The sequence below is a fragment of the Nannospalax galili genome, unplaced genomic scaffold (assembly GCF_000622305.1).
Source record: "Nannospalax galili isolate Female #2095 unplaced genomic scaffold, S.galili_v1.0 scaffold114, whole genome shotgun sequence".
NCBI classification, from domain to species: Eukaryota; Metazoa; Chordata; class Mammalia; order Rodentia; family Spalacidae; genus Nannospalax; species Nannospalax galili.
The window spans coordinates 3,969,593-3,992,712 of NW_008336930.1; the positions used below are offsets into that span (position 1 = coordinate 3,969,593).

General features: G+C 41.6%; 1 protein-coding gene across 1 annotated transcript; it reads left to right on the forward strand.

Moving 5' to 3' along the window:
• Window positions 1–225: 225 nt before the first annotated feature.
• Prok2 (prokineticin 2) lies at window positions 226–13,230 on the forward strand. The gene is made up of 3 exons (XM_029562806.1): window positions 226–354; window positions 4,099–4,224; window positions 13,032–13,230. Exons 1-3 carry the CDS (start codon window positions 265–267, stop codon window positions 13,134–13,136), a joined length of 321 nt encoding a protein of 106 aa, XP_029418666.1. The 5' UTR covers window positions 226–264; the 3' UTR covers window positions 13,137–13,230.
• The last annotated feature ends 9,890 nt before the right edge of the window (window positions 13,231–23,120 follow it).

The window sequence follows — 23,120 nt, forward strand, 5'->3', positions numbered from 1 at the left end:
GGCTTCTGAGACCACAAATGCGATGGGAATGCTGGCCAGGGCCGTCGCGCGTGTGCGTGTGGGGCGCAGGGCACGTGCACGTGTGCGCGTGGGGTGCGGGGTGTGCCCGCGCTATGCCGTGCCCCCCGCGTGCAGCCGGTCATGAGTCACCCGGGGCTCGCCTTTATAACGGTTGCCAGGCTCGCGGCTCCTCGGAGAAGCCTGGCTGAGTCCCCAACCGTCAGCGATCGTGCTCCCCAACCGCCACCGCGTCCTCGGGGCGCCATGAGGGGCCCGCTCGGTGCCGGGCTACTGCTGCTGCTGCTGCCGCCGCTGCTCACGCCGCCCACCGTGGAAGCTGCGGTCATCACCGGGGTAAGCAGCCCGCGCACCTGTCGCTCTGGGATCTTCTGGGACCCCGACACCAGGGGTGCCAAAGCACCTGGAGGGCACCCCCCAAGCGACAACCGTCTCAATCTCCCTTTCGGTGACTTGGGAAAGTGTCCCACTCCCAAAGCCCAGGACAGCTAGGCGCACCCTGGAATTAAACAGTGTCAGCCATCACCTTCCCGGCTTCTCCCTCCCGTAGTCTCACTCCTCCGGGCTGGTCTGGTGTTGCATTTAACTCAAAGAAGTTTCTTTCCCTGTGCAGAAGTTCTTTTCAAGGGGCTGGAGGGCCCCCGCCCATCTGACTACCTCTTAGTAAATTGCAAAAGAGCAAGACACCCCGAATCCCAGGGCTTCCTTAGGTCCTCCGCAGAAACCTTTTGAAATAACTTGAGTCAGGATACATGTGAGCTTTGAAAATATACTCTAGGCTCTTCTTACTGGGTTCTGGAGTGGCTGCTTTTTATTTATTTTATTTTATTCTCTTCTCCCCACCCCCTTCTTCATCTTGAAGTTCTTACACAGATTTTCAAGTTTGTATGAAAGCTTGATAAAACACCCCAGAGCTTAGTGATGGAGCAGGCTGTGCAGTAGACATTGTTGAAACTCACAGAAAGCCTCTGCATCAAGTTTGCAAGTAGCCTCTCCTTCAGCTCCCCCGAACTCCCAACAGTTTTCCTTTTGTGTATCTGAAGAACGAGCTCCAAATTTTGAAGTCTAGTTGAACAGCCATGCAGGACTTTTGCTATTTGCTGTTCACTCTTTTTGTTTGTTTGTTTGTTTAGTAGCTCACATAGTTTCCTTCATTAAATTTATTTAAATCACTTCAGATATCTAAGTGCAGATCATATAGATGTGTATTTGAAATGGAGACACACAGGTAATGAAGTAATGTTCAACGTGAAGGAAACTCATTATGTTGAATATAGATTGATGGTCTCGGTGGTCCTTAGTACAGTGTTGACATTTTGAATGTTCTGGGGCTATGACAACATTCAGTTATGTCACGTAGATATTTGATTTTGTGCCTTGTGGTATTTATTAGACTAGAGATTTTAAAATTCATTTGCGTAGCTTCATCCATAGCCAGTCGGTGCGCTTGAACAAAAGTTTCTACAAGGTCTTTCTAACACATAAGAATGAAACATGATTGGGTGGGCTTTTTTCCACCTTCCCCTGCTGGCTCATTTTAAGTGTTTCCTAATCCTCGGAGCCCAAGATTCCTTTGCAATGTAAGTATCTTTTTGTTCCATTCACAGGACAACACTGTTTGAATAGATCTTCAGTGGGTTAAGAGGAATGAAGGGTACTAGGAAACAGCTGTCTAATTAAAACGATATAAACTTATGCAATTCTTTGTAAATTTCCAACAACTGAAGCTTTCTGTTGCAAAATGAAATTTTATCACATTTCATGTTTATATGCTGGAAAGGCTTAGGTGGGGCTTATTATACAGTTGTGTTTGCTATTTTTGCTTTTGTTGTTAATTCGATATTAGAAAAAGTATTTGAAAAAATTTTCCAAAGCAACATGGCAATAAACTGTAGTTATGTCTCCCTGACAGAAACCATCTGGATTCAAATGAACAACTCAGTGACTTATCTGGATATATTGTTCATGGGATGTTAAACATCTAAGTGATTGATTGAATTTTAAAATATTTTGGCTGGATTTTTTATTGTCTTAGAAAAAGAGTTGGTAGAGCTTCAGAACTTGAAGTCTTGTACATATGTTAAAAGAAAGGACTGACTGAAGCACTCAGTTTAAGCACTATATATGTATATGCATACCTATATCATTTTTGAAATTGATATGCTCAAAAAATATTTGTAAAAACATATTGCAAAAGATTGTTGAATGAACATATCATTCATGGACCATGATGGTCACATATTCATGATTTCTGGTGTCCAGATAAAAATTAGAAGGTGGAAATGTTTAAACATCATCCTATAATAAAATATAAACCGCCCAAAGTAAAAATTGTGGGTTTTACCTACTACTTGTTTTGAATAGATGAGAGAAACTTCTTATGAAGAAAGTCAATAAACTAAAACAAAATAGTTAACCCGGTCACTTTCATGAAAAAACAATACTGAGAATGTGCCTGTGTATTTATCTCAAGAACTTGTGGCTGTCCCTAAGCCTAAACTCTTTGAAGGACTATTTTAGTTGTTCCACTGAGTATACATTTAAATTTATGGATGCCTTCATTGTAAACTTTTTAGGACTTACATATGTAGTTATTGCACATTGTTCAAACAAAGGGTCCCCGTTTTATTTGTTGGTTCTAGGAAAGAAGAGTTCCTAAGATACATTTTCACACAAATAAATTTTATTATTTATGAATCATTATTTATGGTTGCATAGAAATTCCTCCATAGCTGCTTCTTTGGTTTTATATATTTACAGTTTTGGTGTGGGGAATGTGTAGCTGGAGTAATTACTGCTGCTAATTGCATCTGTCACAGGCATGTCTTCCCCTACTGGATCTTACAGGCTACTTCAACAGCATTTCTAATGTATACATCTGCTCATCCTAAACCAGTCATTTCCTTTTTGCAAGTCACTCATGTGAAAGGAGAGCGGCATAAGGCAAAGGTCTTGGTCTGCCCATTCCCATCCTCTGAGGGTTCTTATTTTGAAAGCGGAAATGGTGAAAAATCAAGGTAGTGATGCAGGAAGCATCAAGTCTCGTGAACCAGAATGCAAATATTTGAAAGGGAAAATGAGTGCTTCTAAAATTTACATCAGTGCCTTTATAGGTCTAGAGCACTTCATGCCAGATTTAGAGGCCATTTAAATCTCTTTTTAAAAATTAGACTGGGAATATTTGACAGTTAATAGTCATAAAATCATGTGATTTGATTTATGTAGTTCCTAATGGCCATGTATAGTGCAGGACTAATACAGGCTTATTCTTCAAGTTCAGGCAATTCAGCCATGAAGCACTAGAAAAGAGAGCTGGGGTGTTTTATTTTTCCCACTTAATCTTGGGTTTTTATCATGCAGGCACTCTTAAGTCCATGAAAAATTCTGATCAAAGTTTATGGTAGATGTGTGCAAGCAAATGAAGCTTATAGCTCTATTTTATTAAAACTGTTGCATTGGACTATTTTTGTGTGTATATATGTGCACATGTGGGGACGTATACATACATATTTGTGTGCATGTGTGGAAACCAGAGGTCAACTACAGATGCTGTCTTCAAGTGCTGCCCATGTTACTGTTACTACTATTACTACTACTACTACTACTACTACTACTACTACTACTACTACTGTACTACTACTGGAAACAGAGTCTCACTATGTAGCACTAACTAGTCTAGAACTTGCTATGTAGACCAGGCTGGCCTCAAACTCACAGAAATCTGCCTGCCCCAGACTCTGTGATGAGATTAAAGGCATGTGCCACCACACCTGGCTCAACCTTATTTTTTGAGACAGAGTTTCTCTTGGCCTGAAACTTTTGAATTCAGTTGGTCATGCACTCCCAGGATCTGCCTGCCTCCACCTCTCCCACACTGAGATTACAAGTTTATGCCGCCAGACCCAACTTTTTACATGCACTCTGGGGATTGAACTCATATCCTCACGTTTGCACGGCAAGTACTTTACAGACTGGGTTATCTCTGACTGAGATAGTTAAAGAGCATTTTCACTAATAATTTTATATTTCCCTGGCTCAAGTCTTTCCCATTAACTGTATTTATCTTTTATTTCATTCCAGGCTTGTGACAAGGACTCACAGTGTGGAGGAGGCATGTGCTGTGCTGTCAGTATCTGGGTTAAGAGCATACGGATCTGCACACCTATGGGCCAAGTGGGAGACACTTGCCACCCACTGACTCGGAAAGTTAGTGTCTACACGGGGACTCCTGTGGTTCTGTTAAACTCCATACAAGGCCTGTGTGGTGGAAAGCTGGGGTAGTGCACTTCGTATGTGTACCTGACATTAGAGAACAAAGGGCAATCACCCGTTTCTCCCCCGACTTCCCGTCCAGAGATCATTTCTATACCTCTGCCCTCCTGATATTAAAAATAGTTAATTAAAATACTTCCAACTGTGGGAATTTACTTAGTGTTATTTGGGACAAAGTAGATATTATTCTGTGACTTGTTTCATAAAATCAAAGTAGCTCTTAAAAAGATGCAATACTAGATCAGCTGACAGGGTAGAAGTCAGTAAGTTTTGTGGCTTGTTTTTGTTGTTTTTTGTTTTCAGAAAGTCATCAGTTACTCTTGTATCCTAAAGGTTGCATGGTTTTCTTTTTTCTTTTGGGGGGACAGTATCTCATATAGTCTAGGCAGGCCTTAAACTCCTGGTTCTTCTCTTGCTACCGACCATGTGCTGAACTTACTGTATGCAGCCTAATGCTGAGCTAATTTTATATTTTACTCCTGTACCTGTGAGATACATCTTTCATAACATTAGAGATTTGAGACATTTAGTTTTCTAGTGAACAATAAGACCACAGGCCAGCAGGACTGGGTCAGACAGGGCTGCGGAGGCTGTACTCTTTGGGGTTGTAGGACAGAGGGGTTTGCATATATCAGAAAGTAGGTAGGGGAGATGGAAGGTGACCAGAGAAGTGTGCATAATCATGGTGTCCTTGCCTTTCATGGTGAACACTTCTGAACACAATGCACTCTCAGCCAAGTCAGGGAGACTGGCAGGTGGCCAGTCCTTCCTACCATCCCACTGTTCCTATTAAAGAAATTGGGTTCAGAAGCAGTGAGCCAAGCCACCAGGGCAGGTCCCTTGTTAGAGGCAGGACTCAGCTTCTCTACAGTGCTCTCTCTGGACATCCGCTACTCTTCTTTTGAAAACAGGTTGCATATTTTCAAATCAAACAAAGTTCGTCCTCTGCCTTGTTTCACATGTCTTAGGGTTTAAAGCTCTCTTAGAACGAACTGTCTTTCCTGGACTTCAACAGTTCCTACCTTATATTTTGACTTTTCAGAGTTAACATAAGGAAGTAAACTTGGGTAGCTCATTGGTGAGTTTCAGCTCAGTGAAGGGAAACCAGATTCCGGTTGATGAGGGGCCTGTCTGAAGGCTGTGTTTCTGGGCAGCTTTGCTGTGGTCGCTTTGTGAAATGCTTCCTGTTACATTTAAGCCATTCTTCCCAGTGGTTTACCATGAAAGACTGCACTGTCATTTTTAAACATGACACACACCTTTTATTCCTGGACATTTTAAGCAGATAGCATTTTATAGTTACCTGTCTCAATACCAAACTCTCCAGGGGCAGGTGAGGCTGCCCCAGCTGGCTTTGTTGCAGAACCCAGTTTCTCCTTACTGCAAATGAGTCATCTTTTGTGTACTGAAGACATTTCCTTCACTAATTTACTGTGACATTCTGCTTTGAGAATCACTTATTTTTTTATAGAGTGTCAATATAACTTCTCATGTCTTGGACACTGGAGTCTAGTGTTTGCTAAGATAGCGAATGAAAAATAGCTTTCATGTGTTATCAATAACGATTGTCCTGTGCTAGGTGTGAGGATGAGCCACGTGGTCTATACTAAATGTTGTGTTGATGTCACTCTTACCTAATATGCCTGTAATATCGGTTGTTATTATTATTTTTGCTTTTTTTAGACAGGGTCTCCCTGTAGGCCCAGCTGGCCTGGAACTTATTATGTAGACCAGGCTGGCCTCGATCTCAAAGATCCACCTATCTCTGCCTCCTGAGTGCTAGGATTAAAGGTGAGGGCCATTACACCTGGCTATAGGATTATTTTTTATCACACTCTGCATACAAGATCAAGTTAGTTGAGGTTACTGAGGTAGCATATGAGAATACACAGCTATGCTCATGTCTTTGAGACACTACCTTGCTTGGCAAGTCTTGATTGCCGTGCTCCTCTGCCCCAGTGAAAGCAGTTGCATTAATGTGATCAGTCCAGTTGAAAACCAATCACAGAGACAAGATGCTCAGTGGGACAGGTGCTAACTATAACGTGTGTATGTTTGCATGTGATGTGTACATGCATATGCTTCTGTGTATACATGCATGTAGACACCAGAGGTTGATGTTGGGTATCTTCCTCACTTGGTACCTGGCTTTTTTACCTGAGTACTCAGGACCCCACGCTAGCTTGGCAAGCACTTTATAGTCTCAGCCATCTCCTCAGTCTCTGCCTCTTTCTATTTTTTAAAAGATTTTTATTTTATGTGTATGAGTGTTTTGCCTGCATGTAAATTTGTGCACCCATGTTGTACAATGCCAATAGAGACCAGAAGAGGGCGTTGGATCCCCGGAACAGGAATTAAGGATGGGTTTTAGCATCACGTGGGTGCTGGGAACCTAATCTGAATTCTCTAGAGGACAAGCCAGTGCTCTTAACTCCTGAGCCATCTATCTAGCCCACCTTGCTGTTTTTGATATTTAAAAAACAAGTGAATTTTATTTCTCCATTGCTCAATAACTTCAAATACACCTTCTTGTGATGCCAGTTTTGAAGGTCAGGGAAGTTCATTTTCTCGTATAACCCTAGTTATATCCTTGTAGTTTGTTTAATCACAAGTTTAATAATGAAGTATTTAAATAACTGATTATGGTTTTCATGATGAAATGAAATGATAAACTGATAGAAATACTCAATGACAAAGTTTTGTATAATTTTAACTTCCCCCCATTTTGATATCCATGTGAAATGTATTTCTAGAACTAAATATTATAACATTTTTTCCTGTCCTGAAAATACATTTTCAAAGGTCATTTTGGTGAATTATTTTAGGGCAAATACTGGAGTTGTTACTCTTGCATGAACATATTCTAGAAAAATCTAGTTCTTCCGGATTTTTCTCAGCTATAGTTTCTTCAAGGCAAGTCAAGGAAAGGGTTTTATAAATATGTTTTGTGAACATTACAGTTTAGTATTTGGTTCAACTGTGGGGTTCATTGATGCTTTCTTAGTAGATGGTAAAAACATCAATACTCTACAGAAAATTCTTCCATTTCAGTTTGGCATAGTCAGTAGCCACCCAAAACCTGTGTGTTGAGTAAAGGGACAGTATTTGAGGAGTGAAACTGGGACCAGTAGATGGGAATAGGTAGGTCTGAGGTCAGCGCACTGCTCTGTCTCAGATACTTCCATTGGCTAGCAGACTTTACAATCAGTGGTAGACTATTATGTACAAAGTGAATAGTTTGGGGGCTGGAGAAATGGCTCAGCCATTAAGAGCACTGGCTGCTCTTGCAGAGGAACTGGGTTCAGTCCTCAACACCCAAAGGTCGATATGGGGATCTCATTTTTTGAGACAGGGTCTTTTGGTGAACATGGAACTCATGGATTTGGAACTCAAGACTGGATAGCCAGTGAGCTCCACTGCTCCAACCATCTCCAACTTCTCAGTGCTGAGATTACAGATGTGTGTTATTCCTGAATTTTATGTGGGTGCTGGGGATCAGAAGTCCAGTCTTTACACTTTCACAGCAAGCACCTCACTGACTGAGCATTCTCTTCAGCACCCCCCTTATATATACATAAAACATAATCCTCTCATAATTCCTCTCTCTTTTTAACAGCCTCTCATAATGTAGAACTCATAATTGTCCACTTTCTGAATATTGAAATTATAATTACAGGTGTGCATCACCACACCACACCCAGCTACAATATTCTTTTTTTATTTTTATTTCATCTGTGTGAGTATATTGCCTACAAATATGTAAGTATACCCCTGTCATGCAGTGCCTATGCAGGTCAGAAAGAGGGTGTCAGATTCCCCTAGAACTGGAGTTATGGATGGTTGTTCACTCCATGTGGGTGCTGGGACTCAAATCCAGGTCCTCTACAAGAGCAGCCAGTGCTTTTAACTGCTGAGCCATCTCTCCAGCTCCCAATATTCTTTTTAACTTTACTTTAAAACCTGGACTGTACATTGTTGTTTTCTGAAGTAAAAAAATTTCAATAACAATCCTGAGTTGTATTGAAAAAAAATTGAAGTTATAAAGTTATTAGTGGTTCCTGTCTTGAAATCATTTGACTAAGACTTTAAGAGTGTTTTTTAAATTTTATACATTTTAGTAAGATTAAAATTAAACAAATGTGACTTAAATTTTTAGTAAAGAAGAAAGTGTAGCATGCTGATTTCTACATGAATATCATGAGCCTCCATTGTAGTGTTCTATCGGGCTAACATAAGAGCCGTTGTTACAGGTTCAAGTCAGCAGAGTCACTAGACAGAAATACATTGCAGTCTAACATGGTTCTCCACCTTTACCCTATGCTCAGTTTCTCCAGATGGTGGCATCATCCAGAACCTTAAGACAATTCCACAACAGAACATTGGCACTGATGTAGTAGAAAGACTGCATAGTCACCTTAGGTCTTCCTTCTTTCCTTCCCTTCCTTCCTTCCTTCCTTCCTTCCTTCCTTCCTTCCTTCCTTCCTTCCTTCCTCCTTTCTTTTCTTTCTTTTTTTCTTGCTCTCACTGATTTTTTGTTTGTTTGTTTGCTTGCTTATTTTATGGTGCTGGTGATTGGAGACAGGGACTCATCCCTTCAGTAAGTGCTCTACCATTGGGCTATATCCTCAGCCCCACTTCATATTTTGAGCCAGGGTCCCCCTAAGTTTCCCAGGATGGCATCAAACTCACCATCCTCCTGACTCAGTTTCCTGAGTATCTAGGATTATAGTCCTGTTCCAGGCCTACCTTCACATTTTTCTTTTAAAGGTCCTGTTTTCTCTTTAAAAGTGCTACAAGTGATTAAGACTACTGTATCCTCTTGAAAGACCTTGATGTTGGTGAATTTAAAATTTGCTATTTGGAATTCCAGGCCATTAGAAACTGGAGTGGGTATTCTACTAGTTCTAAAGCAAGTCACCAGGTTTGAATTGAGTGGTTGAAGTGTGCATCAGCTGTAAACATTTTTGACGCTTAATTGACCTGTGGCTTTATTTCCTGCTGCTGGTAGACCTAGAAGCGAATGGGCCCATCCAGAAGTCAGCAAGTGCTTACTCAATAGATGATGTCAGAACTTGTGCTCTTGGTTACTACAGACTTCAAGATGGAAAGGGAGGAAGGGAATGCCATGAACTTGAGCTGCTAGGAAAGGCTACAAGGAGGGGGAGCTACAGACTGGATCTTGATTTAGATCAGAAAAGGCAGGGACCCTGAAGGTCATAGAGGCAGGTTTGGATTGATGTTCATACCACAGGTCTTTCATTTCCTCTAGTTTGTTGTATCCTTAGTACCTAAAATAGGGCCTGGGGGTATGTAGGTAGCGCTTGATAAACATGACTTGAAGCCTACTTGCTGGATCCTGTTATAGCATAACCCTTTGACATGATGATTTTCTTACGCTTGCTTGAGGCAAGTACAGTTTCCTTAGATATTGCTGTCAACTGTTGGTTGTTTGAAGTCTTAGCACTTCACACATATTGGGCCAGCTTACTTTTTGCTGAGAAGGGCTATCCTGGACGTTTAAGAATTTAGTGGCATTTCTGGCCTTTACTCACTATATGTCCCCATGTCTCCTGTGGACAGACCTGTTCTAGTCTGCTTTCTATTGCTGTGATAAAACACTCTGACCAAAAACAAGCCGGAGAGAAAATAACTTCTTTGGCTTACATGTCCCGCAAGTTCATTCTTGAGGGACACCAGGGCAGAAATTCAGGACAGGAACCTGGAGGCAGGATTCTGGGAGCATGGACCACTGAGGAATGCTGCCTACTGGCTTGCTCCCCTGGCCCATATTCAGCCTACTTTCTTATACAACCCCAGGACCAAGTGCCCAGGGGTGGCACTACCTACAGTGGGCTGAACCCTCCCACATCACTCAACTATCAAGAAAATGCCTCACAGACATGCCCACAGGCCAATCCCGTAGAAAAAATTCCCAATTTCAGGTTCCTTCTTCCCAGGTGTGTCAAGCTAACAACTGAAGCTATCCAGCACCAAACCACTGAACCACACTAGACTTTCAGGCTTGCTTCAAAGGAGACTAGCGAAGTCTCAGGGACATTATCAATGTCACTGGTGGTTACTTCTCACACTGTCCACCTATTGTTGTCTATGCCGGCCCAGTTGAACCTATCTACCTGATGTGTTCTGGGTAGTTGTCCTTCCCCCTATGTCAGCCCAGCTCTCTTGACTCACACAGTGTCAGAAGCATCTTGAGCACACTTTCTGCACTGACTGACTGGCAACATGGCTATATGTAGATATCATGGTTAGCCCCTTGGAAGTCACCACTCATGGAAAAGGCAAAGGCATTGGGGTAGCTGGGATGTGCCCTGCTCTGCCTGCTGAGCACATAACAAACACTGCCCTCCTGTGAGTTCCCTTTCTTCCCTTTGTATTTATTGATCTCAATCATCTCCCTGACCCTTCCAGAGCCATGTTGCAAATGGAAGGCAGGAAAGAAGAAAGGCAAAGAGAAGAAAAAGGAAAAAGGAGGTAAGGAAACGAGTACAGCACAGCTGAAAGACACACCGAGAACTCCTAGCTTTTACCTGGTACCAGAGAATTGAGTCTGTTCCCGCAGTGTGACCCCCAAATAGTGTTGCAATGGTTCCGCCACTGTCTGAAGACAGCCTTTTTCATGTACCAGTGAAATCCATTTTGAAGGCATCTGGAAGATGCATTTCAGATTTTCTCCAAAAGACAGATAATTGGTGTGGGGCGGCCTCTTTTGGTAGAAGAGACTAGAAATGTACAGAATGATATCCAATGAAGTATTTGAAGCTGGAAACAGGAGCTGTGCTTTCTCTGGCATGTAGGCCTAGGGTTAAACTTTCCCTGTCTGTCTGTCTCTATGTCCCTGTGTCTCTGTGACTCTCTGTCTCTCTCTGTCTCTGTCTCTCTGTCTCTGTCTCTCTCTCTGTCTCTCTGTCTCTCTCTCTCTCTCTCTCTCTCTCTCTCTCTCTCACATCAGGCTGCCCTCAAATTCTTGATTCTCCTTTTCCAACTTCCTGAGTGTTGGGATTATAGGCCTGAGCCAGCACACCTAGCGAAGATACTAAGCTTTATCCATAGAACACACAAGAAGGCCTGGTATCTAGGGGAAGGGAAATGGTTTTTCTGGCTCCCTTTGTTCTAGAACTCTAGAAAGCATACATATTTTGAGAGCTAGCTGTCAGTCGATCTTCCCTCAACCCATCTTCACTGCTGACGTGGGGAGAAACTGTAAAGTGGCTCTGGGAATGGGCAGGCCTTGGGGGAGTCAGGCTGTGTCACTTTCTGGTTTGTTCCATTTCTTCAAGTTGACCTAGCCTTTTCCCCTCTAAAAATATTCCCAATGTTCAACGCTGACAGCCATTGTGTGAATGTGTGAACTTACCTATTCTTGACTGGCCGTGGATTTTATATTTGTTCATTGTATACATGTGCTCATGCCTAGGAGATGAGCCTTTCTTTTGATAGAATACATAGCAGGACACTGTAAAAAGAAACCAAATGAGAGAGGCTAGATGGATGGCTCATTGGTAAAGTGCTTGCCACACAAGCATAAAGACATGGATTGCTCAGAAACCATATAAAGAAAAGGCAAGGTACAGGAGAAAATGTGTGTAATCCCAGCATTGGGGGATATAGCTGAACTGGTGAGCACCAGGTCTAGTAAGAGTCTCTGTCTCAAAAAATAAGGTGCAAAAGAGTTTGAGGAAGATAGTCAACATCTACCTTGGGCCTCCACATGTACCTGCACATATGTGCATGCACATCTATACACATGCACATACACATACAACACAACACGTATTCAATATCATACATACACACACCACCACCACCACCACCACCACCATCAAAAATGAGATCAGAGAAGGCAAAAAGACTTGGCAGCCTTGAGTTCTAGATATGTGATCTTGGACAGTTGTGATCTGTGATTCCACCTCTCATCTGGAAAACGTGTAAGTATTCATCCTATTCACATACTGATCACAAAGATGAGAAAGACAATATATAAAGGACTGTGTGCATTGCTTATTTTTAAATTTTAGTTCTTTTTTTTATGTGTATGAGTGTTATACCTGCATATGCGTAAGTGCATCCATGTTGTGCAGTGCCTGTGGAGGACAGAAGAGGGCATTCGATCCCCTGGAACTAGAGTTATGGACATTGTTAGCTGCCATGTGGGTGCTGGGATTCGAACGGGTGTCCTCTGGAAAAACAGCCAGTGCTCTTAACAGCTGAGCCATCTCTCCAGCCCTGCACATTGCCTCTTAAGCACTCAGTAAACACTGGCTGCAGGTCAGATAGCTCCAGAATGGCTTGATTTGTTTTTTCTGAGTGATGGGGAGATGACTCACTGGATAAGAGTACTTAACAAGCAAGAGGATCTGAGTGTGAATCCCTTTCACTCATGTTAAAAGCAGAGCATAGGTCCACATGCCCTTGACCCCAGCATTTGGGGGCCCAAAACAGGCAAATCCCAAGAGCTTAATGGCCAGCCTCCAAAACCCAAAATGGCAAGCTTCTAGTTCACCGAGAGACCTTATCTCATGGCAATAAGGTGAAAAATGGTAGAAGATGCCTATGTCCTGCTCTGGTCTCTGTATGCATGTGCATGGGGCATACCCACCGACATACGCATGTGCATGCAGCACACACACACACACACACACACACACACACACACACCACATCACATACTAAGTAAATGAGTAGATAAAACTTAACTGACTCAGTTTTCTTTTCTCTTTTAGGTTCCATTTTCGGGGAGGAGGATGCACCACACTTGCCCCTGCCTACCAGGCTTGGACTGTTTACGGACTTCTTTTAACCGGTTTATTTGTTTAGCCAGAAAGTAATCACCTCGAAGTCGGAACTCGAAATGTGAACCACCGTACTCGTCAGGTCTCACTTGTGATTGTGTCAAAGAATATGCCAGAAAGAAAGAAATGCTCTCGCTGCCTCAACTTTCCATGTAACTTTTCTATATTTGATTTTGAAGTGATTTTTTTTCTACTTTGAAGGAGTGTTTTGATTTTTGGATAGACACACAAACGGCAAAGCATTATGGGATGGCCTCTCATTTCCGTTTGTTTGGGCTTGGTTTTTTTTTTTATGCCAATAGCAACCATTTTCATAAAAATGAGAAAATGAATGGATATTTTGTTACAGAAACTATTTTTTTTTTTCTTGTCTTTCCTCCACCCATCCTGCCCCACCACACAGACACACACCCTTACTCTTCAAAGACTACTTCGGCCTTCACTGGATTCTCCCACCTCTCTGCTACTTTAGCATTTTAAAGTGGGGCTCCTGAACCCCTTAGCTTGCTGGTGACATCACTGGTGAGGCAAGGGCTGCCAGCTTGAGATATTCACTGGGTGACAAGGTGTGCTTGAACTAGATGCTCCAGACTGCTCTTTTGGAGTGGAGGCTGGGAGTGCTTCTGGAATGTTCCTGCACAGGTTTAGCCCAGTAACCTTCAGTCTTGTTTGACTAGTGTGAAGACAAAATTAATGGAAATCTAAAGGAATCTGGTCCATATTTCTAGGTTTGGGGTTTTGTTTAAATAGAATTTTTTTCCAATGGAATATTTATTTTTTTCTTTTTTTTTAAATGAAGCTATTTTTGTTTTGTTCTTTTAAAGTCTCCTAATTGGAGATATTCTAGAGAACTTGAAGAGGAAGTGATTTTAACTTGGCATGACATGAGTTACCATGTAAAAATCGGTATTGTTATAATTTAAACTTTCATTTGTAACCCAAAGGTGTATTGTAATGAATTGCCTGATATTCTGCCATTTGTACCAGTATCAATATTGCTATGTAAAAAATTCTGTATCAGAATGACAGTATTGTATATCCTTTGATTTATTTTAATATTATATCCTTATTTTTGTCATGGTTGTCAACAGTTTTTATTATGAGCAAATTTCTGCCTCATCCCAAAATAGGTAGAGATCCCAACTTTGGTGAAATAACCCTAACCCTGCACATTTTTATTTTACACCCATAAAAGTGATGTTTGTGTGAATGTCAATGTACTACAGAAATACACCATGTATGTACGCATGTACATTAGAAAAGTTTTGGAGTGTGAAAGGAAGTTATGACACCCAAAAGTGATTGTTAGCAGGAATGAACTGGTAGGTCTTCCCTGCTTCTGTCCACCAAGTACTAATGGAGTGTGCATTATGGGGGTGCAGCACAGGGCTCGGTGCTAACTGTGGGGTGGTATCAATGTGGTCTGGCCTTGAAAAACCCACCAAGTATTGTAAACCAATTTTGCATCATAAATAAACAACATATGAAACCTTAAGATTAACTGACTAAACATTAGCCCATGCTCACCTACAAGTTTCCAAAAAAGAAAGACATCACTTATCTGTTTCGTGGTTATTTGCCCAGCTAGGGCTTACAATCATGGGTTTTGTATGATTTCACCCCTCTAGCTAACATGCTATGTAGCCTAACTGTATGGGATTTGCCTATACTAATCACCATAGCTGGTTAGAGAAGTACTATTTTGTATTTACTTTGCACTCAAGAAGCATTCCTCAGCAAGTTTGTTAAAAAAAGAAAAAAAAAAAAAAAAAAAAAAAACTCCAACAAGGGGAATTGTGGCATGGAAACAGGCACTTCAACAATGTGGTTAAAGTTATTTTCATATAACCTTCCAGGCATTATTTTTCATGAGTGGTGAAGATTTAATTGGGTCAATCATCCATTTCTACCAAAGTTAAAAAATACAACTATTCCTTATACAATTCTGCTTTTACGTAGACCAGAATAGTTTAAAGGGGCAGGCAGGTTTTCAGGTGTCCAGTTTAGAGAACTGAAATAGATAGAGTTTACATGGTAACTGAACAACCATGCCAACTGCTCACCACCATCTAAGGCCCCGGAGCATTCACATTTGCTGTCTCTCCCTTTGGTTATTATTTTTATTATGTTAGGGTAGCATTTTACTTGGAGAATATTTTGTAAATTGCAACCAAAATCAACTTTCAAATATATGATTTAAATTATCAACCTTGTAACCATGCTTATGAGAGGTTCTTATTTTTAAGAAGTTATTAGATGGACATGATGGCACACGCCTTTGAGACCCTGTCTCAAAAACCAAAATTGTGTGTGTGTGTGTGTGTATGTGTGTGTGTGTGTGTGCGCGTGTGTGTGTGTGTGTGTGTGTAGGAAATCTGCCAGAATCAGTTCTCTCCTTGTACCATGTAGGTTCCAGGAATCAAACTCAGACGATCATGCTTGGCAGTAAAGCACCTTTACCTGCCTAGCCACTGTGTGTGTGTATGTATGTGTGTGCGCGCGTGTGTGTGTGTGTGTGTGTTTGGGGGTACAGGTCTCCTTCCAATTTTACATGGGTTCTGGGGATCAAGCTCAGGTCATCAGGCTTGTATGACAAATGCCTTTAAAGGCTGAGTCATCTCACAAGCCCTCAGACATGTATGCAGAGCATGCTAGGGCTGTGCCATGACAGCTGCAGGGCTGAGGTTTCAGCTTCTGGGATGGCCTACCACTGTGATTGGGACATTCTAGATCCAAAATTATAAGATAAGGCAAGACAGGGATTTCCAAATGAAAACCAAGTCTGCAGTCTACACTGTGAAAATATTATGATTGAATGCCATTGATCAAAAGGTAGAAACAGATCTTATGCCAACAGCTAGTGACCAAACTCAAGTAGGAGCTTTCATTTTTCTCTTCCACCATCAACTTTCAGCTGGTGACACTGGGAAGGTTGTGAAACCTTTAGGAGATGGAATCCTGTTGATGGAAGTCGGTCCCTGGGGTGGGGCTTGAGACTTGATAGCCTGGTCACACTTCCTGTTCTCTTTCTGTTTTCCTCACTTTGACTGCAATATGATAGGAGCTTCAGGCTCTTGCCGCCTCCGCCACCACACTCTTCCCACCACGATGAACTAGTGGTGCCCCTTCAAACTGTGAGTCCAAATAATCCTTCCTCCCTTAAGTCACGTTTTGCCAGATACTTTTATCTTCGGAATGAGCAAAGTAGAATACAGACTTTTCTGCCTGTTTAAATTTGCATTACATTTGTTGTTGTTATTGTTGTTGTTGTTGTTTACCAAAGAAAGAATTTATGCCAGGGCTACTTCCTCCCCCATGACTGAAGCCTGTCTTTCTTGTCAGTATTTCAGTGTGATTCTTATTAAAGTCATGCAAAGGCAGTCAACCCAGGCACAAACCCCACACACAATCCTTCCTTTTTCCTCTCTGGTTCTTATATCAGAAACCTCATGCCACTCTGTCCTAGCTTCAAGGGATAAAGGCGGAGATGGTTTTAAACTTTAAGTTCAGGACATAATTGGTCTTCAGCAAGGATAGCACAAAGCTCACTGACAACCTTAGTGATCTTCCTGCTTTCATATTACTACTTATTTCAGATTATACCCTTAGAACTGACTTTTGATTAATTCGGTGATCTCACCCCAAATTCATTAATTTTTAAAAAATTGTATATGAGTGTTTTTCATGTACCTAAGTGCACCACATGCATGCAAGGCCCACAGAGACCAGAAGAGGCCACCAGGTTCCCTAGAACTGGAGTTAGGGTCAGTTAACTGCCATGTGAGTGCTGGGAACCGAATCTGGATCCTCTGCAAAAGCTCTTAACCACTGAGTCAAACTTCCAGCCCTCTAATTCATTTTTTATCCTTCCTTTTGCATCAGAGAACTGTCCATCTTCCAGTATTTTAAAAGTTTTAATTGGAAAATAAAAGATATGTGTTTATGATATACAGTATGATGTCTTGAAATATGCATTGTCAAATGGCCACCCTGAGCTAGTTAGCATGGGTACCACTTCATATACCTATTCCTTGTTCTAAGGACACTTAACATCTACTCTTAGTGATTTTTCAAGTATGGGATACTAACTGTAGTCACTATGCTATACAATAGATTTCTCTGCCAACATTTCTAAATACATCCTTAAGATGACAGTCTTTTAGCAATGGATACTTAGATGAATTTTATTCCTTACTCCTCTCCAAATATGTCAAGATATTTTCAGTACACATAGTTTCCAAAGCTACAGGTGCTGTTAATAAGTTTGAGGCAGGGTCTCCCTATGTGTCGCAAGCTGACCTGAAACTCGGGATGTTCCTGCCTCAGACTCCCAAGTCCTGGGGTTACAAGTGTGCTACCCCAGTAGCTAATAGCTGTTTGGAAGTGCCATCCCCAGTTTTCCCATCAACCACAATTCTCCAAGATACTAATTCTATTTGTCTGGAATGAGGCCTAGCTGTTGAATTTTTTTTTAAAGCTTCCTAATGAAGTCTAAGGTGTACCCAGATTTGAGAGCCACTGAGAAAGAATAAAGGACAGCACGTCTATGGGAAGGCTACTGCTAACAGTGAAAATATCTGATGAGACATTTTTTTTACTGGTTAAATTAGAAGGCAGAAGTCATTTGTCTTTGGACATTCCTTCAGTTCTCACTGTAAATGACTCTGTTTTCTCTTATTCTAGAAGAAAACTTGCAGAGGGTCCCACTGGAGAATCCAGTGGTGATTACAGTTATGCATAGCTCATTGGAAGAGTCTGTGAAAAGATCCTGAGAGTCAGGTGAGGGAGGCAGGCAGGGAGTGGGAGGGTCCTGCTCAATTGGTCTGTGGCTCTCTTGCTGCCCAATCTTTCTTGATTGTAGGACTGCTCTTGGGGTGGGGGCATCTCGGGTGACTCAGTATCTGAAATCCCCAAGAGCTGGCCCTTTCCCTTGCATCTCAGGGCTTCCATTCTACCGAGTCCATAAATCATGAGAACTCTCTGAAGCCCAGTACTGCACCACTGTGTAATTGAATAAATCGGGCTAGTAAGCATTTCAACAATATGTGTATTAGTTGCCAAAGATTAAGAGCAAGAAAGTGGAAAAATCCCAGCGTGGACATCATGAATCCTGGTGACAAAATGCTCGGATTGATCTATTTCATACGCATTTAGAGTAACTGTGTCCTTGTGCCTTCCCGGGAACTTCTTCATCAAGTCTGGGACACTCGTGCACGCATCTGTGCCATGGCCTGTTCCCTGGAGCTGCAGCTGGTAAATATTCCCAAGCGTCCTCTCATGTTTGTGCAGGGGTTCATAGCCTCTACCGTACTGACTTTGTGGCCCATGTTGTTTCTTGGGGGAGGGGGTTTCTTAACATGCAGTAGCATGCTTAGCTGCAGCACCCCTGACCACTGCTCACTAGATCCCAGTAACATGTCCTATCTCTAACATCAACAGTGTCTCTAGACATCACAAATGTCTTCTAGAGGCTAAAAGTGGGGTGAGAAACTCTAGTTTAGACTAAAACTACTTTTTCTGCTTGATTTTTTTTGTCTGCTTGATTTTTAAAATTATTTTTATGTGTATGAGTGTATTGCCTGCATGCATCTAAGTGTAACCCCATGCATCATGCAATTCCAGGGGAGGACAGAAGAGGGCATCAGATTCCCTAGAACTGGAGTTACCATTTTTAGACACCATGTGGGTGCTGGGAACCAAACCCGGGTACTCTGCAAGAGCAGCCAGTGCTCCTAACCACTGAGGTATCCCTCCAGCCCCTGCTCAATATTTTTTAACAATACATTTCTATTTCATTTTCAAAAGGTGAAATACTATTTTGAAAGTTAACCCTTTGCAAACTATGGAAATAGCTCACTTGATAAAGTGCTTGTTGTGCAAGCTTGAGGACCCGAGTTCTATCCCTAGCAGCCACGTAAAAAGCAGAATATAGCATCCCAGGTCTATAATCCCAGCACTGGGGAAGCAGAGAGAAAACTTTGCTGACCAGCCACCCTTGCCTATTTGGTGAGTCCAGGATCAGTGAGAGACCCTGTCTCAAAAAATAAGGTGGAAAGTAATTGAGGAAGATGCCAAACCATGAACTCTGGCCTCCACATGCATACACATCCACATATGAGCACTTACACACACGTGTAAATGAGTAACAGAAAGTTAAACCTTATCAAAGCCAGAAAAAACAAAATATATTCAAAGTAGTAAAAAGACAAACACACCATAGCAATATCACTTGTGAGTCAGCTCTGGACTTCACTATATTTCAAGGAACAGTATTTCTAAAGCCTAAAGCAAAGGGTTCAGATAAAAATCTAAATTAATAAGTTCACCACTTTAGGTCATACTGCTAAGCAAATTTACATATTGTTTAAGTTCATAATTTCATTTTCTTGATTAAAATGCAAGTAATTTGTGGAAAAAAATGTTTCCATTAAAGAAACTCAAAAGCTTTACAAGTAAAATTGGAGAAAACTGCCTTTTATTAAGTTAGGTTTGAGTAACTAGAGAAGTTTCCCAGATTTAGTTTCCTTGTAGACAAGATTAAGGCTGACATAAGTGTGCTTAGCTCATTCTTAAAAACACACAAATCAACCAACGAAACTATTATGGAAAATTTAAGCATAAAAACTCGAAGAGGCACTGGCAAGATGGCTCAGTGATAGAGGTTTGATGGCCTGAGTTTGATCCCTGGAACCTACGTAAAAGTGGAAGGGCAGGAGGTTCCATTGTAGATGTGTCACTTAAGGTGGTCATCTCACTGACACTTACTCTCTGTGTTTGGACAGTTGTGGAACTCTGTAAGTTTCCATCTGTTGCAAAAAGAAGCTTCTTTGATGAGTGGTGAGAGGTATGCTTGTCTGTAAATATAAGGACTCCCCTTACCAACAACTCAAAAGGAGGTTTCTCCTGTCTGACACTGTGTTTCTTGTTATGTAGCTGAAGGCTATACATATGAACTCATGTACATATATTGTTTGCATTTTTCATCAGACTTGAACTAATACGTTTCCCTCTGGATTTTCACATTGGAGCATTTCTTCTCTCCCTGTCTAACCCTCCCTTCTCCCTCCCCAGTTAAAGTACCTCCATTTTCCCCATTTCTCCCTGATAACACCTGTCTCTTATTATCACCCCTCATTTGATCTTCCACCTCATTTGATCTCCTTCTTCCTCTTTACCTCCACGATTTCTTATGTAACCCTCCTTCCTCCCTTCCCAGATAAATATCCCATTCTCCCCATTTTACCCTTGGTAATATGTTTCCTACTATCTCCTTCTCTTGGGTTCTTCCCTTTTCTTCACTTCCATGGTTCCTTTCCATTTTCCTGGCTCCTGTGGTTATATCAGGATATATACTCACATATAAGGATTTGGAACTGAGATCCACAAATGAGAGAGAATGTATTGTTTGTTTTACTGAGTGAATTAACACAGACTCAGAAAAACAAGCAACTTATGTTCTCTCTCATTCTCTAATCTTTAAGAAAGTTTGTCATCTCAATGCCTATCTTGATCCATCCCTTTCTTTTCCACCCCACCTCTACTCCATGTCCTAAAGCAAACCAACTTGATGTCTTCTTGATGGGGTCTTTTTGTCAATATAAGTATTAGTCTTTTAAGTCCAATTAGATATAGGTTAGTCTGTTTTCCATTACTCAAACAAAGTGCCTGTAGTTATGTTCTTTTGTGTGTGTGTGTGTGTGACCATGTATGTACTTGTTCATATGTGTGTGCAGGTGCATGTGTAAGTGTGTGTATATGTAGGTGGAAGCCAGAGGTTAATACAGGGTGATTTTCCAAGATCACTCTTCACTTTTATTTTTTCAAACAGTCTCTCTCATTGAACCTGGAGTCATCAGTTAGTTAGCCTGGCCAGCCAACGAGTTTCAAAGATCCACCTGTCTCCCCTCTCCCCCAGCACTGTGGATCCAAACTCAGGTCCTCATACTTGTGTATCAGGCATTTTAGTAACTGAGCTAACTCCCCAGCTCGTGGCTAGATGTTTTATAAAGAAGAAAAAAAGGGTTACTCAGCTCAGGTATTGGAGCAGCATGGCTTCATCTCTGAGGACTTCCTGGCTGCATTGCACCTTGGCAGATGGCATGACGGTGAGAGGGAGGGAATCACATGGTGAGAGAGCACCCCTGGGGAATGGGATGAGGAGGAGGAGCCAGGTTTTTTTTTAATATTTTATTTTTATGTGTATGAGTGTATCGCCTGCATGTATGTAAAGTGCACCCATGTTGTACAATGCCTGTGGAGGTCAGAAGAGGGCATAGGATTTCCCGGAACTGGAGTTAAGGATGATTGTTAGCTGCTATGTGAGTGTTGGGAACTGAACCCCAGTCCTCTGCAAGAATAGTCAGTGCTCTTAACCACTGAGTTATCTTTCCAGAAGCCAGGTTTGCTTTTTTAATATTTTATTATTTTTGTTTTATGTGTATGAGTGTTATGCCTACAGGTAAGTAATGCACCCATGTTGTGCAATGCCTGCAGAGGACAGAAGAGGCTGTTGGAGCCCCCGGAACTGGAGTTATGGACAGTTGTTGGCTGCCATGTGGGTGCTGGGATTTGAACCCAGGTCTTCTGCAAGAACAGTCAGTGTTCTTAACCGTTGAGCCATCTCTCCAGCCCCCGGTTTGCTTTTTTTTTTAAATAACAACCCTCTTGAAGTAGTAACCAGAGTCTCAGGAGAATTTTATGAGGACTAGTATTAAAGACCTGTGTCACCATGTCCAGTTGGTTTTTCTGTTTTGTTTTGTTTTCTTTCTTCTATAAGGAAGTAGAATAAATTATTAGTCATTTGTATGGCAAATCTTATAAATCTCTACTATTTTTCTTCTGTCTCATTAAGAACAGGGAGATCAGTGATGGGAAGAGAATACTTATAGACTGTAGTTGTTTTCCACAATTCATTTTTTCCTCTCTTCAGAGACTTTGTTTATCAGCTGCCTAGGTATGACTCTGTGACTTGAATTCTTGCAACAGAAGGTGAACAGAAGTAATCTTGATCTCCCTCACTATATTAAAAGAAAATTGTACTTCCTTTCCAATGGGGAGAGATAACCAGGCAGTTGGTGTTAGGCCTAAGCCTTGAAGGCACTAGAGACACTAGTTGAGTCCACCTACTAGTTGGGATCCTTGGGGGACCTCCTGAAGCAGTATCCCCCAAACTAAGAAGAAACAACCAAGTCACTCTTATCTGGGGTGGGAGGGGGTCTTCTTGGTAAATGACTTCATCTCTACCCTCATCAATAAGCAGAACAATTCTTTCCAAAAGGTTATCATTTTGTTATACTTTTGGCTTCAATTAAAACAAATGTAGCCAGGTATTGTGGCCCATACCTATAATCCCAGCACTCAGGAGTTGGAGGAGAGACAATCGGGATTTTAAGGTCCTCCACAATTACACAATGAGTTTGAGGCTGGTTTGAGTTGCATGAGACCCTGTGTCAAAAAAGATGAAAAAATTAGAAATACAGATTATGTAGTAGTTGTTGTGCAGAAAGTAGGATCAATCCCACAGTGACCCCAAATTGGTTTGGGTGTTGGGATTGGTGACAGACCAAACTCAGGGGGCATACATTGATCCAGATGGTAATAACAAGGCCAGGAGATTTTAGTCTTTATTGGGGCCAGGAGGTAAAATGGAAAAGCCAAAGATCCTTGCAGGGGCCGACTAGCTCAGGTATGGAGCCAAAAGTGGGGCAGGGGCATGGCTTAGGAGTCACAGTGTTGATAGGTTAGAAGGGAGTTTTCCTCTTTACCACAGTTCTAAAACTCAACCATAATATGCTGCAACCAGATGGAGGGAGACTCTTCAGACTAGCAGGGTTAGATTTACTCATTTCCTATCACAGTCCTGAAATGACAGTGTCGTAAGAAACTGCTAACCAAGTAGAGCAAGACTCTCATTAGAAATGGTTAACTCGCACTTAAAAAAATTTTTTTTTAATGACTACAAGATTAGAAGAAGCATTTCATTATAGCTTTAACATATTCAGTAACACACTCCAGAGCAAG